General features: G+C 39.1%; 2 protein-coding genes across 3 annotated transcripts in view; both read left to right on the top strand.

The window, feature by feature from the left end:
• The window catches only part of LOC134803056 (zinc finger protein 567-like), a 269,979-nt gene that overhangs the window by 238,499 nt on the left and 16,049 nt on the right, over window positions 1-15,431 (top strand). The gene's annotated exons all lie outside the window — the stretch shown is intronic.
• The window catches only part of LOC134803351 (RNA-binding protein Musashi homolog Rbp6), a 178,504-nt gene that overhangs the window by 151,920 nt on the left and 11,153 nt on the right, over window positions 1-15,431 (top strand). Inside the window, exons 1-3 of one of the 2 annotated variants that reach the window (XM_063776151.1) lie at window positions 9,640-9,674; window positions 9,875-10,035; window positions 10,996-11,180. In XM_063776151.1, coding sequence (XP_063632221.1) covers window positions 9,655-9,674; window positions 9,875-10,035; window positions 10,996-11,180 — 366 coding nt within the window. In that variant the 5' untranslated portion in view covers window positions 9,640-9,654. Of the gene's footprint in view, window positions 1-9,639; window positions 9,675-9,874; window positions 10,036-10,995; window positions 11,181-15,431 lie in introns of those variants that run through there. The other variant, XM_063776150.1, reaches the window with a different exon arrangement.

Genomic DNA, 15,431 nt, shown 5'->3' with positions numbered 1-15,431 from the left:
CAAGCTTAAGGCTCGAAAGCTCGCCTCACATCACTTTTGTCTGTACATATAAGTTGGTTTGTTAAGTATGAATGCACGCGCCTGTATTGTACGTCTTTGACATGTGCTCCCTCTGTGCACAAAGAGTGTTTGTTTAGAGAAATGGGACAATGTCAGGGAACTGTGTCAGGCTTCAATGTTTCATTGAATTATTCTCATGCGAGGTGTATTCAAATGGAATGGATATATTTATATACTCGTAAATAAGTATAAGAATTTCTTTAGCATTGGGGTGGCTCTCTCGTCTCGTATTCAATTATTTTTAAAATTATCACAACATTACTCGGAAGTATTTTTGACATTGAGTCCGCCTTTTGTACAGTCGCCATCAGATATATCAGAACGGCCAAGGCGCTCACAAATATCTGAACACGCCTCAATTGTCAGGGCGTTAGGGCGCGTGTTCAGATATTATGAACATCTTGGCCGCTCCGATATATCTGATGGCGACTGTACGTAGGAAATATTTATTTGGGGAACTAAACACAACATATACTTAGTAACAAATAAATAAGTGTACAGTATACTTAACTAATATTAAAACTTATTAATAAAAAATGCTCTCCAGGTCGCCTTTTGTATGTTAAGATTTTCGTTTATACAATAAACACAAGTTAAAGTCACTATAAGATAAACAGTACATTTGTAAAATAAAACCCTTTAAATAAATAAAACGTTCATATTAAGCGGTTACGTTTGACTTAATCCTAACAAAAAATCTCCTATGGCAATAGTACGATATAGGTACTCGAATATAGACAAGTAATTAAAGTTTCTTTAATAAATATCTCTGGTTAACGAAGTCGGTACAGTTTTCTCATTTGCCTGTTCGTAAGAGTTAAATTGCTTTCTGGAGATAGGCAGGCGACCTAAATTGTCGGTCAAGAGACATTTGTACGAGAGATTTGTATAAATGTTACGAGATTGTAGTTTGCGAGATCAGTTTTTGTGTTGTTGAGATTTATTGAAGGATTCGGAAGAGTTTTTGCAGAAGGGTATCGAATTTCAGCGGTTTTGCGGCCGGCTCCCTGACATCACAGGGTTGCGCAAGGCATAATATAATTCGGTAAAAAAAAATCAGAATTTTAAAAGGCTGGGATACTGTTACAGGCGTCCAAAGATGCCTTTTACCATCAGGCTATCCGTGTTTTCCAGTAAAGTAAAACCATCTAATGCTGGTGTTATTAGTCTTGGACACGGAGCGAATAATCCGTCGGTTCTTCGACTGGCAGTTTGGGCCCTACCCCGCTGCTGGCGGCGCCCTAGGTTAGGTTTAATAAGTTTATGTGATTTTTTTAATATTTTTGTAAGTAAGTATGTGTTTTACATTTTACTTTAATTTACTCATAAATGTTATAAATAACTTAGTCTGAGAAAGAAAATTAATAAAGACGACCGGTCTCGCTAGTGGGTAGTGACCCTGCCTGTAAAGCCAATGGTCCTGAGTTCGAATCCCGGTAAAGGCATTTAGTTGTGTGATGAACACAAATATTTGTTCCTGGGTCATGGGTGGTTTCTATGTATATATGTACTGTATTTATCTATATATAAGTAAGTATATCGTCGCCTAGCACCCATAGTACAAGCTTTGCTTAGTTTGGGTCTAGGTTGATCTGCATAAGATGTCCCCTCATAAAAAAAGAGAATTTTTCTTACACGTGTGCCTTGTCTAACGTTCGTCCGACTACTTAAGTATCTTCTTGACTTAATTTTTCGCAGCAGCATACAGCACTTTAGAAGAAAGTATGTCAAAATTACTGTAACTTACACGCGGATGTATGTCACGTCACGCCGCTCGGCACTTTACTTGAGGCTAGTTTCCATTAAGTATGAGTATAATAATATATCACATGAAATATATAAAATTGCTGAACCGTGGAATACATAGTTATTTGTTTTACAGGGAGGCAATGTATTTGTTTAATACGTCTTGCTAAATATTGATATCCAAGCAAGCGAACAAAGGTACTAAAATCGGTGTTAAAAAAAATTGCTGGCTCATACATTTCGGCGAATCATGATTTAGGTATAGAATATCAATATTTTCTATAGAACAGTCGATTTTTTTCGCGATTTCGGGGTTGGCTACAAAGTTGTTCAGTGTGACCTACATATTCACCCACTCATACGTAACAAAATATCCCTGTAGACGGACGTTATATTTGCTATCCATAAAGTTATTAGTTATTACCAACATAAAAATGCCTGCTTTCGTTGTTCGAGAAACTATCCTCATTTGTTCGTCGCCATTCGCCACATAGCGAAAACTAACCCCTTATTCATAAACGTTTGTTTTCCATCATACCAATACGTCGGAAAGGGACAAACGATTATTATCGGCTTGTCAACTTTAGTAAACGTTTATGAATAAGGGGTTAGTTTTCGCTATGTGGCGAATGGCGACGAACAAATGAGGATACTTTCTCGAACAACGAAAGCAGGCATTATAAGGGGTAAGTATTTATCTCGCCTCTCATGTGAAAGCCCACCCTGTGAGCCTCGTTCTGAAGATTCTTATGCTGCTTTCAAATATAAAAACGATGTTCTTCTTGACAGGTTTATAATTAATATTAGTTTTACAAAGCAGGTTTCTCATTTAACGGCAATACTTCACCAGTTGACAAGCAAAGTTAAAAGTCACAGATAACATATATCAGCCCTACGCGCTCAAAAAGTATACTTTTGGCGGGCTGTCAATAACTGTCATGTTAGAACTAATATTACAATCATCTTATGTTGGTACACTGTATTAGCCATATTGTTTTATTAAGCCGTTACGTTGTTAAGCTTGGAATAATACTATATAATATAAAACTAGTACAGAATATAAAATGCTAATACATGCTTCTGTATACCAACATTACCAACATATTAAATCTTCCATTAAAAGCACTGGAGGTTAATACAAATTTAACAATTTGTTATAATTTTGAACTAGTTTTGATACAACCTTGACGATGGGCTTAGTGATTGTCGCGCGGTTGTTGTTTGTGCAACATTGTAAATAATGTCAGTGGGGGGACACTCCTGACTTCGGTCGTCGGCTCCGTTCGGCTCAGCATTGCTCCGAGCAATAATTAGGGTTGGCACCACTTGACTTCCTTTTGCGTGCACGACCACAGATAAGATGATGACTTGAATTTTGACAACCCTAAATAGCCGAAAGGGATAGTGCCATATATTAGAAAGGGACAGTATGATTCGACCCTGAACCGCTGTCAAACTTCGTTTTTGTAGGAAGTTTCCTTTCTGTACGGTAGTACTATTATTTCTTCTGTGCTTTCACTTCTTTTCGCATGCACCATTCAGTGTATCAAAATAATATCAAAACAGTAACAAAATGTGAAATCTGAATCAGGGCTATAACCGCGAAAATCGAAGTTCGCAAATTGCGGGCATTTTTCTCTGTCACTCTAATTACGCCTTCATTGGAGCAAAAGAGAAAGATCCCCGCAATTTGCGAATTTCGGTTTTCGCGGTAGCCCCTCTGGCTCTTAATCATAGTAATCAAATAATTAAGACTATATTGTCGCCTCTACGCGAGATACAACAACGCCGAAATGACCGGCTACGGCGTAGCGCTACGAGATTAACGTAGCAGTGAGTTTAAAGAGCGAAATACTGTAAAAGCCCACCCTTACTATCTCTCTGCGCTGACTGGTAGGTACATGCATTACTTTGGTACTTTAATTTAAATTTAGAATTCGACCGATCGACCCATTCCAATCAAAGGACATTAACATTTTTTAATTAATTCGGAACTCAGAAATAGGGATGTTGCGAATATTCGCATCCGTATCCGCATCCGCGGAACTTCCACATTATTTTCAAAATCCGCATCCGCATAAAATCGATGCGGAGATTAATGCGGATGCGAATGTCGAACAAGTCGGTACAGGAACGTCTTAGCAGCGGCCTAAAGTGCTAGGTCATTTCGTCATTACCTATAACGAAATCGTCTAGATCCAGAAAAGTCGGCTAAGTTACTGTTTATTAAATATAACGCACCTAATTTTTTTCTCAAATACTAAACGATTCGTTTTTTTTTATAAAAATTACTAAAATGTAATATTTGACGTTTTTTAAGTACCTAATCTTGACATCCGCATCCGCATCTGCGGATGTGAGCCTTTAAATATCCGTATCCGCATCCGCGGATGTCGAAACATCTGCATCCGCAACATCCCTGCTCAGAAAATACCACTTTGTATGGATTAAGAGAGCCGACCCTAAGTTTAGATGGAACTAAGTCTAGAAGAAGAAAATAAGTAAAATCTCTTCCTTTTAGACCGTTTTTCCAATACCTACCTACTATTGTTACCAACACATCCCAAAATAGGTTGATACTAATATATTATTCACCCAATCCCCGCAGAATATAACATTACAGAGGTCATGACCTCTCGTCCATTTTGTATATAATTAAGTAGCTACATATAATGATAGTTTTATGTTATATACTTGCCTTCATAGCTGATTCATATATAGTGACACCTATATGTAGAAAAAATATTAGTAGAATTAGTTACCATAGTCCTTTTAACTAGTCTTAATTTTCGTTATATGCCTACGACTTTTCTATTCGCACCATACAAAAGAGACCCATCTGAAAGCAAAATAATAAACAGTAATTATGTATCCCTACCAAATTACTCTATTCCTCCTTCGTTGATATTTCGTTTTGAAGCTTAAGTCAAACGTAATAGGATTTCTTTTCCCCTGAACGCAAGGCTAGGGGTGATTTTTATAGAACTTTATTCACCACCCTCGGAGAAAATGGCCGAGTCGGATGCAGCCAAAGATGGCGGCGCGCATGCGCGCTGAGTCGCTCAATACGTGCTCCCTCCCATAGCTTAATCTCTGTCCCTATGCTCTCCTGGTACTATTGACCTTATGAGGTTTTAGCACAGCTGAGTTTCAGTCACATATATTAACTTCTCTTAAACTATGTTCGCGTCACTTGAACATATAAAGCTGTTACACGAATGACATATGTTAGCTTGAAGAAAATTCTATGATTAATCACAGTTTAATCAGCTTTTCATAAGAGAGAAGATAAGACACATAAAACCACTGGACTTAGTTGAGGCTTTGCACTCTCACTAACGTCACTGGCACTTTACACTAGCACTGTCAGCCATCGATTTTGGGCTCGGCCGCCGCTCCCATTTCAGTCAACAACCAGCTAACCTGTGAACAGAACCTGTGGACACACACAATGCAATAAAAGAACATTCAGTATCCTCGATGGTGAAATATTTCAGTCGTTCCATTTTTGTTGGTCGTTGGTGGTGCGTCGCCTTTGCCTGCTTGTCCCGGCGCAGCAGTAGCCTTTACATACTGCTGTGACAGGACAATATGGCAAAGACGCGCGTGAGGACGCGACGTGGTCGGGCGTCGGCGAGCGTGTGGCGACGGAGACGCGCCGCGCCGCGCCCCGCACCCGCGCATGCGTACACCAGCACCCCTCAATGGACACCCTCAATCAACTATCGATTTTCCTTTAAAAAAAAGGTTAATTCATTGCAAAAGGGATATTTATACTACGTTGTTTATGTTTACAAATACAATTCCGATGCATTTTTTTACTGGGTCACTGACTTGGGGATGCTGCGTTTCGCTACATCCCGTAGCTTCAGTCCAAACCAATTTTTTCACTCCCAACAATCGATTTGTAACTTAATATTTGCAATGTTATAAGTGTAAACTAAAAACTTAAGCGTTGTAAAAAGCAAGTTCAATCAAAATTCAAAACCGTGTACAACAAAAATGTATTAATTAATTTAATTAAATATATCAATTTTATCTCACAATTTAACTCGCCGATTTTATCCAAATTATCTCAACAAAACCACAAGTCAGAACTTCACATAACATTATTAATACAAGTTTACAAATAAATAAATAAACAATATTTATTCAGCAAATAACGTAAGTGAATGGTATATTCAATCATAATAAATAACTTAAACATATCTAAATTAATCACCAAATTGACCAAATAAATAACACAACATCCACTATTAAAACCATTTCTCCATCCCAACTTATCTTGTTGAAAATCCCGAGCGTCGTTGCCGGGTCAATGAACCCCGTCTATATGTCCCGGAGACATTGACATTGGCTGAGCCCTAAGATAGCTAGTCAGGATGACTTGGCTATTCAAATCAAAAATATACTTTATTCATGTAGGCCTAGCAACAAGCTCTTATGAATCGTAATTAATCTTAATCTAATTATCAGAGCAATTTATTGATGTTAATATTATTCCATAATAAAATTGGATTATTATACATATCAAATTTAACACTAAGAATTTCACAAAAGGATCGTCAAACAATAAAAAGATTGTATAAAAAAATACTAGTCTAGAATTTCTAGAATAAAATCTAAATGTCAACACTGTCTCCTTTCAATCATGTGATCGATTGATGCCTAACACTCAAATGTCGGATAAAAGTGGTATCCAGACGGGCCTGATCAAATCGGTCGATTTGATCAGGAAAATAATTGGCGCCAATCAACAATTTTAGATTTATGGTGATCTTAGAGCCGTCTAAATTGAAAAAATGCCCCAGAATGAAAATACTGGCGTCACAAATTGGTATCCTTGCGTCCGCACCTCATTTTATCGCTAATATCGGTCATTATCGGCGAGCCAAATTGGTGTTTGCGTCCGCACGTCCTGATTCGATCGGGAAATTTAATCAGATTGGCGAAAAATTTACTAATCTGGATACCGTATAATGTTGAACAAACGTCGACTCTCTCTTTCTCACCTGTCTCTATCTGCATATACAAGGCTTATACAAGGCGACTAAAAAATAACTGCATTCCCGTTGTCAGGGAGGTTTTGAGATTATACTGAGCAACTTTCACTATGGAACCAACCCCGAAATCGCGAAAAAAATTTACCCTTCCATAGAAAATGGACCAGCCAAAATGTATGAAAAAGCCAATTTTTTTTTCGCGATTTCGGGGTTGGTCCCATAGTAAAAGTTGCTCAGTATAATATCAGAACCTCCCTGGCAACGGGAATAATGCAGTTATTTTTTGCCACCCTGTATAGATCTCATCAAATCTAGGTTTATTCAAAGACAGGTTGATTAAAATGGCTGTAGAGTTAGACCAAGAAAAGTCTGCAGCGGTTCTGATAGCCCACGCAGTGCAAGTGTTATTTATACGTCATAATTTCATAACCGTTGACGTTTAAAATAACACTTGCACTGCTAGGGCTATCAAAATCCCGGCAGACTTTTCTTGGTCTAACTCTATTTTCATTTAAATAATCAACCTACGGTATTATTAATATACGGCCTATTTGGCCTCTTTAATCAACATAAAACCAATTTAAAATCCACGAAAATGCCTCGCGTTTCTAATTTTGCCTCAATCCAGTAAGATTAGCGCAAACGTGACAAATTATACGCCCGTGTCAGGGTTCAGAGGCAATCGGTCGGGCTTGTGGGGTCAAACGTCTGGGGTTTTTCGGCGAATAGGGTTTTTCGTCTGGTAATTAGTGTTATATACTTTCCTAGGATTTTGTAATACTTTTATGGTATTTGTCACTAAATCTTTAGCGGAAAATAGACGAAAATTAAGGGAACAATGATTATGTGTTAGGTAATTTTGGAAATATAATCACACACTTCTAAAATGGCGTTATTTATAAACGTCTGTCAAATGTTGATACATATAGGCTGAAAAACATTTAACGATCTTTGTATGTATATATTAGCTATATAGCTATATACCTACTGATGTTATATGTTAGATACCAGTGTCCAAAGGAACCAGAATACACAAAACCTTAAGAAACGAAAAGGTCTGCAAATACCTAAAGCGAGTGAAAAGATAAATTCATGACGTCCGAGTTGATTTATGGCACAAGGAAATTTTCTAAAGGAAAAGTTCCTTGATATCCATCAAACAGCTTAGCAAAGAATCTGACCAACTGCGACTTGTATGGATAATGTAGCATTTATCATGCTAATCCGCAGCTATAATTTTTAACGAGTCTAAATTTATTTTTTAGTCTTAGATTATTTAATATTTCGTAAGATATTTTATACTCCTATTCTTAATTTAATAGAATTAACCAATAATGCTTAAATTAAGTCAATATTTGGCGAAAAACCGCGCGCTGACACCAGGAGCCCAGGGCAACCTAAAAGGACCACCCTCTATGCGGAAAAGGGAAAGCTAGAGGAAATCCCTTCTGTTGAATAGAAACAAAAACGTTCGTGCGAGAGAGAACGGCATATATATAAATTGGCAAACTAACAAGGCGGAGCGAGATGAAACCTAGTAACCCTCTTTAGAGGTGAAATGCGCAACTCGAGAGCAATTTTTGCGAGCAGCTGGCGATTGCGAACTTCATTTTTAATAAAATAAAAGCTGGAGAGCTTTCAATTACGTTGCTATCAATGCGCGAATGCAATTTTGTTTTTTTTAACGCCACAATGCATTTGTAGGTTGTAGGTGTACTCGTTTTCGTTAGTTCGAAACGTAATTGGTGTTTGTATTTGAAAGTTTTGGAATAATATTTATTCTCTTAACATTTACTTTTCTAGTTGGGATTAAAATACGTTATTTGTATTAAATATCTACCTAGTAATATTTTAACAGATAAAAGGAACCTTAATCAATTAAGTTAACTTTTCAGTTGGCAAGCGGTTGGTTGGTTGGTAGTTGGCAGGCAGCCTTTGAAAACACTTGCACATCACTATTCCGGATCGTTTTTATTTGCTAGATAGTTTAACGGACAACTAAATTTAAATATTTATTTCGAACGGCAAAAGCCGTTAGAAACTGTTTTTCAATATAGTCAGCTAAACTGGGGTACAAATTCAAAAACTCACCAGCAGTGTAGCTTCACGACCTTCCAGATGGAAAAACAGCAAGCCAATGACTTGGAAATTTGTTTTTGCGGTAACTGTCAAACACCTGTCAAAAAGCAACTGCTCTGTGGTGGGAGTGTGAGAGAGAGATGGACGTATATGCTAGAAAAGGACAAAACGACCATTCGGTTGCCATTCTCAATATTATTATTAGGTTCCGAATATCGGTACAGTTGTTTAATTATAAGTTATTTCGAAAACTTGACAAGCATTTAAAATGAAACCATTCTCAACCACATAATTATATCTGTGGTAAGTAAATACCTAGAAATTGGGCAAAACTTTTCCACTTACAGAATTTGCTAAGATGACTAAAACGGATTAAAAGAAAATTCTTGTTTAACTTTCTTTTATACTTTACCAGTGAGCTAAGTTCTCTGCTATTTAATGCGATCTTTATTTGGGTTGCTGAGACAACAAATTTAATGTTGAAAAAGGCAAAAGTTAATTAAGAAAACGTTGTAAGATTTTTTTATAGACGCAAAATTATAATTTACGTTCTACGTCTGTCGGATTTCGGTTTGACATTGACGTTTCACTCCAAACAACAAAAAACAAAAAACTCATAAAAAACTAAACTTCCTACCATAGACAAGTTTCTTCACTGTCATCCTATCTTATTTGTTTACGATTACGAACCTAAAAACTTTTCACAACAAATACTATTGTAATAAACAGTGAATTTCTGTACTAGTTTAATGACTTAATCGTGGAAATGCTAACAATATACTCGATGTAATGTTATTTTCAATACTCACCTACTTTCCCTAAAGTCGTAACTCGTAACTGGCCGGTAATAAAGCGTAAACAAATGCCGACCGTGTTTTGTCATTGCAAACTTTCGCGTCACAAATTCGATCTGCTTCGCGGCATTATTGTTCAATTGTGTATTTTCTTATCGATTGTGAAGTGACAATGATGGGACTGTATTCCAGCGGGGCGCTCGGAGGCGTGGAGGTTTTGGACGGCAGCTTGGTCGGCGGCGAGCTGACCGCCCATGTCTTGAGCGCGCAGGCGGCCGCTCATGCCGCCGCCACAGCCGCTGCGGCGGCTCACCAGCAGCACCAACAACAGCAAATTGCTGTTCAACAGATAAGTAAGTGTTTCATTAGACCAACAATGTCAATCTAGTCTTTTATTACGTACTTCACAGAGGGCAGTATAAATATTTATTTTTATCGTGAATCCGCTCTTTCAGTAAGTTGCATTGTGTTCTTTGCCCATTTTTAATTTATTTTGATTTGTGTAGCTATTAATAACAACAGGTTTATGTCACAAAACAAATATTTTTGCTAGTAAAACCAAGCTAAACATACTAGATTTACATCCAGTAGCACCTTTGGGGTTTTATTTAAGCTTTTGTCAACCAAGTATTTAATCTATAAAACCTTTGACCTCTCAAAGATAATCAGTACAGTTCCCATTAATTGTTTACCATCACAAACATAGTAAATTACTAACTTTGTAAATTACCATTCTCACCACTATCCATTACAAACTTTACCAACTCAGTTATAACTTTGTAGTGACATCGCTCCGCCACAGAACTCCACCTTTGTAGCTAAAATAACATTGTAGGATGGTGAATAGAGTAGTAAAATGGTGGCCTATTTTGTAAATTTGAAAGCCTAGTTTTGAAAGCTTTTTTTCTCTGTAAAACTCCAGATGTGGCCAGCACTCCCAACTAAATAGAAATGCCTCTTTTTTTATTTTAAATACAATGTACTATTTTTATGTTGTGCATTTAAAAAGGTTCTTTCATTGTTAAAAGGGTGCAAAAAGCAGGCGGGACCACAGAATAAATAATAGGACTAGGTACAGAAGACTCACTCTCTAACAAAACTGTTACGATCAGGACAGATATGGCCGCTAGGTGGCGACAGCGCCACGCGCGGTTTATGGCTATCCACCAAAATTGGTGTGGAATGGATCTACTTTTAGCTACCTGTAGCAAAGCGACGAAATCGTGGAGTTAGCCACGCCCGGCGGGACTCAAGACTTTGACATTGTAAAATATACATATTTTTCCCTTTGACTTTATTTTTCCTTTTCACAGAGACCTCCCCGTCATCAGGCCACACATCGCCCGCGCCCGCTCCCCCCGCGGCTACGTCCCCCTCCCCCAGCAAGCTGTTCGTCGGGGGCCTCAGCTGGCAGACCAGCTCGGAGAAGCTCAGGGAATACTTCGCCATGTTTGGAGCGGTCACCGACGTGCTGATCATGAAGGATCCTGTCACGCAGGTGAGATGCATGGTAGTGGAGATGTTGGTGGTGTTTGTATGTAAAGGTGTTTGGTGGCTAGCGCGGTTGGACGGAGCGGGCGAGCGGATTATGCTCTGGTGTCCTAGGATAGCAGTGCCGTCATATAGCGGCCGCCTCCATACAAAATACTACTACATCCATATTTAGCGGTATTATTTTGTATGGAGACGGCTGCTATAAGACGGCACCTCTATCCTAGGAAAACTCGGTTTTAATGAATAATTTTGCCTACAATGGCACCCGCGTGCCCTCCGTGCACCCGCGCCAGCTATAGATCGTTTTTTAGCATTGGAAAAAGACTACGCGATTTTGACGTGTCTTTAAAATTGAAAAACGTTTAAAAATCAGTAACTATTACTTATGAAAGCAAAAGAATGTAAATAATCGTATATGATTCATAATTGTTACATATTTGCCGTGACTTATTTTTCAAAAGTGTTTTTCAATAAAAAGATACGTCAAGATTGTTTACCTTTTTTCGAATGCTAAAAAAACGAAGTATAGCGAACGCCCTATATGTAAGGGCAACTCCAAAGATACATTGAATGTAAATTTTGAAGACAATGGGGTTGGCATCTGTCAAAGTTTTTGATAGATGGCGCCACCATAGGGTTTACCTGGCTTTAGTTTCGTTCTATGGGATTTAGCTTAAAGGGCCCTTAGTATCCAGGCCCTAAAATAAACAAAAACTGGCCAAGTGCGAGTCGGACTCGTGCACGAAGTGTTCCAAACCATTACGCAAAGAACGGCAAAAAAATCACGTTTGTTGTATGGGAGCCGCACTTAAATATTTATTTTATTCTGTTTTTAGTATTTGTTGTTATAGCGGCAACAGAAATACATCATCTGTGAGAATTTCAACTGCCTAGCTACCATTTACTACCTAGGACCTGTCAGATAAAACCTATGCTAGCACCATTTGTAAAACGATTATACTTCGACCGGTCAATCGCATTTCGTGCTTCAAAATCGAGATGGCTATGTTATGCAGTAACTCTGGCTATCCAGTATCCTTTTGATGTTTGATAATACAGTAACCGTATGTATAGTCCGACGAGAAATTGTAGAAAATTATTGAGGGCGCCACTTCCTACGTATCTGTCATATTTTTGACGTAAAATGCTTAAACATGGCAACAATTTATGATGGAAATTTTCTAGATCCATTTTATTTAATTTATACACAATTTCTACAATTTTATGTCGCACTAAACTTACAGTGAGCCATCTCTTTCGGGTATTAAACTATGGCAATCTTCACATTGGATGCGAATTCGCATGTCGCTCCGGAGTGCGAGTGGGACATCGCTATTATACGCGTCTAGCGCTGCCCTGCTCACACGCCGGAGCGACTTGCGAATTCGCATAAGTGTGATAACTGATAACCGCATAACTATATGTGACGTTCCACGATGAAAGGTACCTTATGGCGGTTGGCGCTTACGCCATTATGAGTTATGAGCGTCGCCCCAATACTAATGCGGTACTACGCAACGCAAGCGCCGACCGCTATAAGATACCTTTAAACGTGGAACGTCACATATTAGAGCAGCTAAGGTTCTTAAAAATATCTAATCTTGCTCTTATTAAATATATTAAAAACGGGTCACTCACGTATTTTAAGTCCAAGAACGCTCGACATGTTTCACTCCGTACCGAGGAGTGTCATCAGGAGCTTGTGTTTACGGTGACGGACCGGCGAATCTTGCTCTTCTTGAAAGTAGACATGTGTTCAGATATTTGTGAGAACCTTGGCCACTCTGATGTATCTGAAGGCGACTGTACAAACGGATAAACTGTAAATATGTTGAATATACATGTACAGTCAGCATTGCTATTAGTTTGGCATCAATGCTAATAGTTTTGCTAACTGTATCTATTACAAAAGATTTATTTTACTGTAGAAATTTTAATTGGAACTTTATAAATATTTTTTATTCGTTTTATTATATATTTTATTAGTTCTTAAGAAACACAGCCCTCGCACATCTCTGTGCATCTGTGCGGTGGAAATGCAGCCTAAAATGTTTAAGTGTTTTTATACGAGTCGAATGAGGCACAGAGATATATTGAAAGTTAAAACTTATTATAAAAAAAAATCTTCACAAATCTCAAAAAAGAGAAGTACAATCGCCTGCGTTCGCGGTGAACCACTTTTAGACTCTATTCCAGTACCTATATTAAGGCACAGAATAAATAATAGTACTAGGTACAGAAGACTCACTCTCTAACAAAACGCGTCTGTTACGATCAGGACAGATATGGCCGCTAGGTGGCGACAGCGCCACGCGCGGCTTATGGCTAGCCACCAAAATTGGTGTGGAACGGATGTACTTTTAGCTACCTGTAGCAAAGCGACGAAATCGCGGAGTGAGCCACGCCCACAGACAAAACATCCTCCAGACTTAGCATAGTCGCGCTACCCCCTCTGCCACGCATACGGTAGTTTTACTCCATCTTTGTGTGACGTCCGTGAACTCGTACGTCGTTTGAACGGGCCAATCACGGCACGGGACTTCGCTAACCTCGTCCCGCGCACCCCTGCATTTTTGGCATCATCGGTTGCATGAAATAATTGCTCTAAACTCCGTCTAGAGGATTCCTAGTCTATGGCCACGCCTGATTAAGGTTCAAAAGTGGAACACCACGAACGCAGGCGATTGTACAAACAGCATCACTCTTCTGACGAGCGGTGGACCTTTGTGCACAGAAGAAATAATAGTACTACCGTACAGAAAGGACACTTCCTACAAACCCGAAGTTTGACAGCGGTTCAGGGACGAATCATGAATCATGATATCCCTTTCTAATATATGGCACTATCCCTATCGGCTATTTAGGGTTGTCAGAATTCAAGTGATTATCTTATCTGTGGTCGTGCACGCAAAAGGAAGTCAAGTGGCGCCAACCCTAATAATTGCTCGGAGCAATGCTGAGCCGAACGGAGCCGAGTTCGACCGAAGTCAGGAGTGTCTCCCCACTGCCTTATGCCTTTTGTAATAAGACTAATAAGGTCCATCGATGATCAGTTACAGGTTTTTAAAGGGTCATCAATGTCATCATCATCAATGCATGGAACATACCTGGAGTTGCAGGTATCCACAGGCTACAGTGACCTCTTGCCAGGCGGGCCCTGTGTTTGTTTGCTACAAAAAAAAACCGGGCAAGTGCGAATCGGAGTCATAATGCAAAAAACGGCAAAAAAAAAAAACGGTCACCCATCCAAGTACTGACGCCGCCCGACGTTGCTTAACTTCGGTCAAAAATCACGTTTGTTGTATGGGAGCCCCACTTAAATCTTTATTTTATTCTGTTTTTAGTATTTGTTGTTATAGCGGCAACAGAAATACGTCATCTGTGAAAATTTCAACTGTCTAGCTATCACGGTTCGTGAGATACAGCCTGGTGACAGACGGACGGACGGACGGACGGACGGACAGACGGACGGACAGCGGAGTCTTAGTAATAAGGTCCCTTTGAGTACCTACGGAACCCTAAAAACATCCTTAAAAATAAAAAGTTTAAAATTTAATAGCAAGTTTGAAACCTCAATTTACAACACCTATCCCAATAAATTAGTTAGAATAAAGTTTGAAGTTACGAGCTATTTTAGAAGTACTTAGTGGTTAAAGGGTTGGATATATTAGCCGACTAGTAGATTTACGAATATTTCTGTTTCTTACCCGACTACGGCCAAGACTAAAGGAAGGGTTATGATTTTATCTATCGGTGTGGGTCTCTTTGACTTTTGTTTTTATTATCTCCTTAGGGCCATTATTATCTTCCTGAAAAAAGCGCTCGTAGCGTCGCGGTAAGAGCGTGCGGCTTTCAATCCGGAGGTCGCGGGTTCAAACCCCGGCTCGTACCAATGAGTTTTTCGGAACCTATGTACGAATACGAAATATCATTTGATATTTACTAGTTGCTTTTCGGTGAAGGAAAACATCGAGAGGAAACTGGACTAATCCCAATAAGGCCTAGTTTCCCCTAAGGGTTGTAAGGTCAGATGGCAGTTGCTTTCGTAAAAACTAGTGCCTACGTCAAATCATGGGATTAGGTGTCAAGCGGACCCCAGGCTCCCATGAGCCGTGGCAAAATGCCGGGATAACGCGAGGAAGAAGGAAGGCCATCATCATCTTCCTCGCATTTGTCCCGGTTTTTCGCCACGGCAAATTATCCCAAGAATTGGCATAGGCAGTTTTTACGAAAGCGACTGCCACGTGATTTCCGG

Source organism: Cydia splendana, chromosome 26 (assembly GCF_910591565.1).
Source record: "Cydia splendana chromosome 26, ilCydSple1.2, whole genome shotgun sequence".
NCBI lineage: Eukaryota > Metazoa > Arthropoda > Insecta > Lepidoptera > Tortricidae > Cydia > Cydia splendana.
This window is presented reverse-complemented; position numbering and strand designations above follow the sequence as displayed.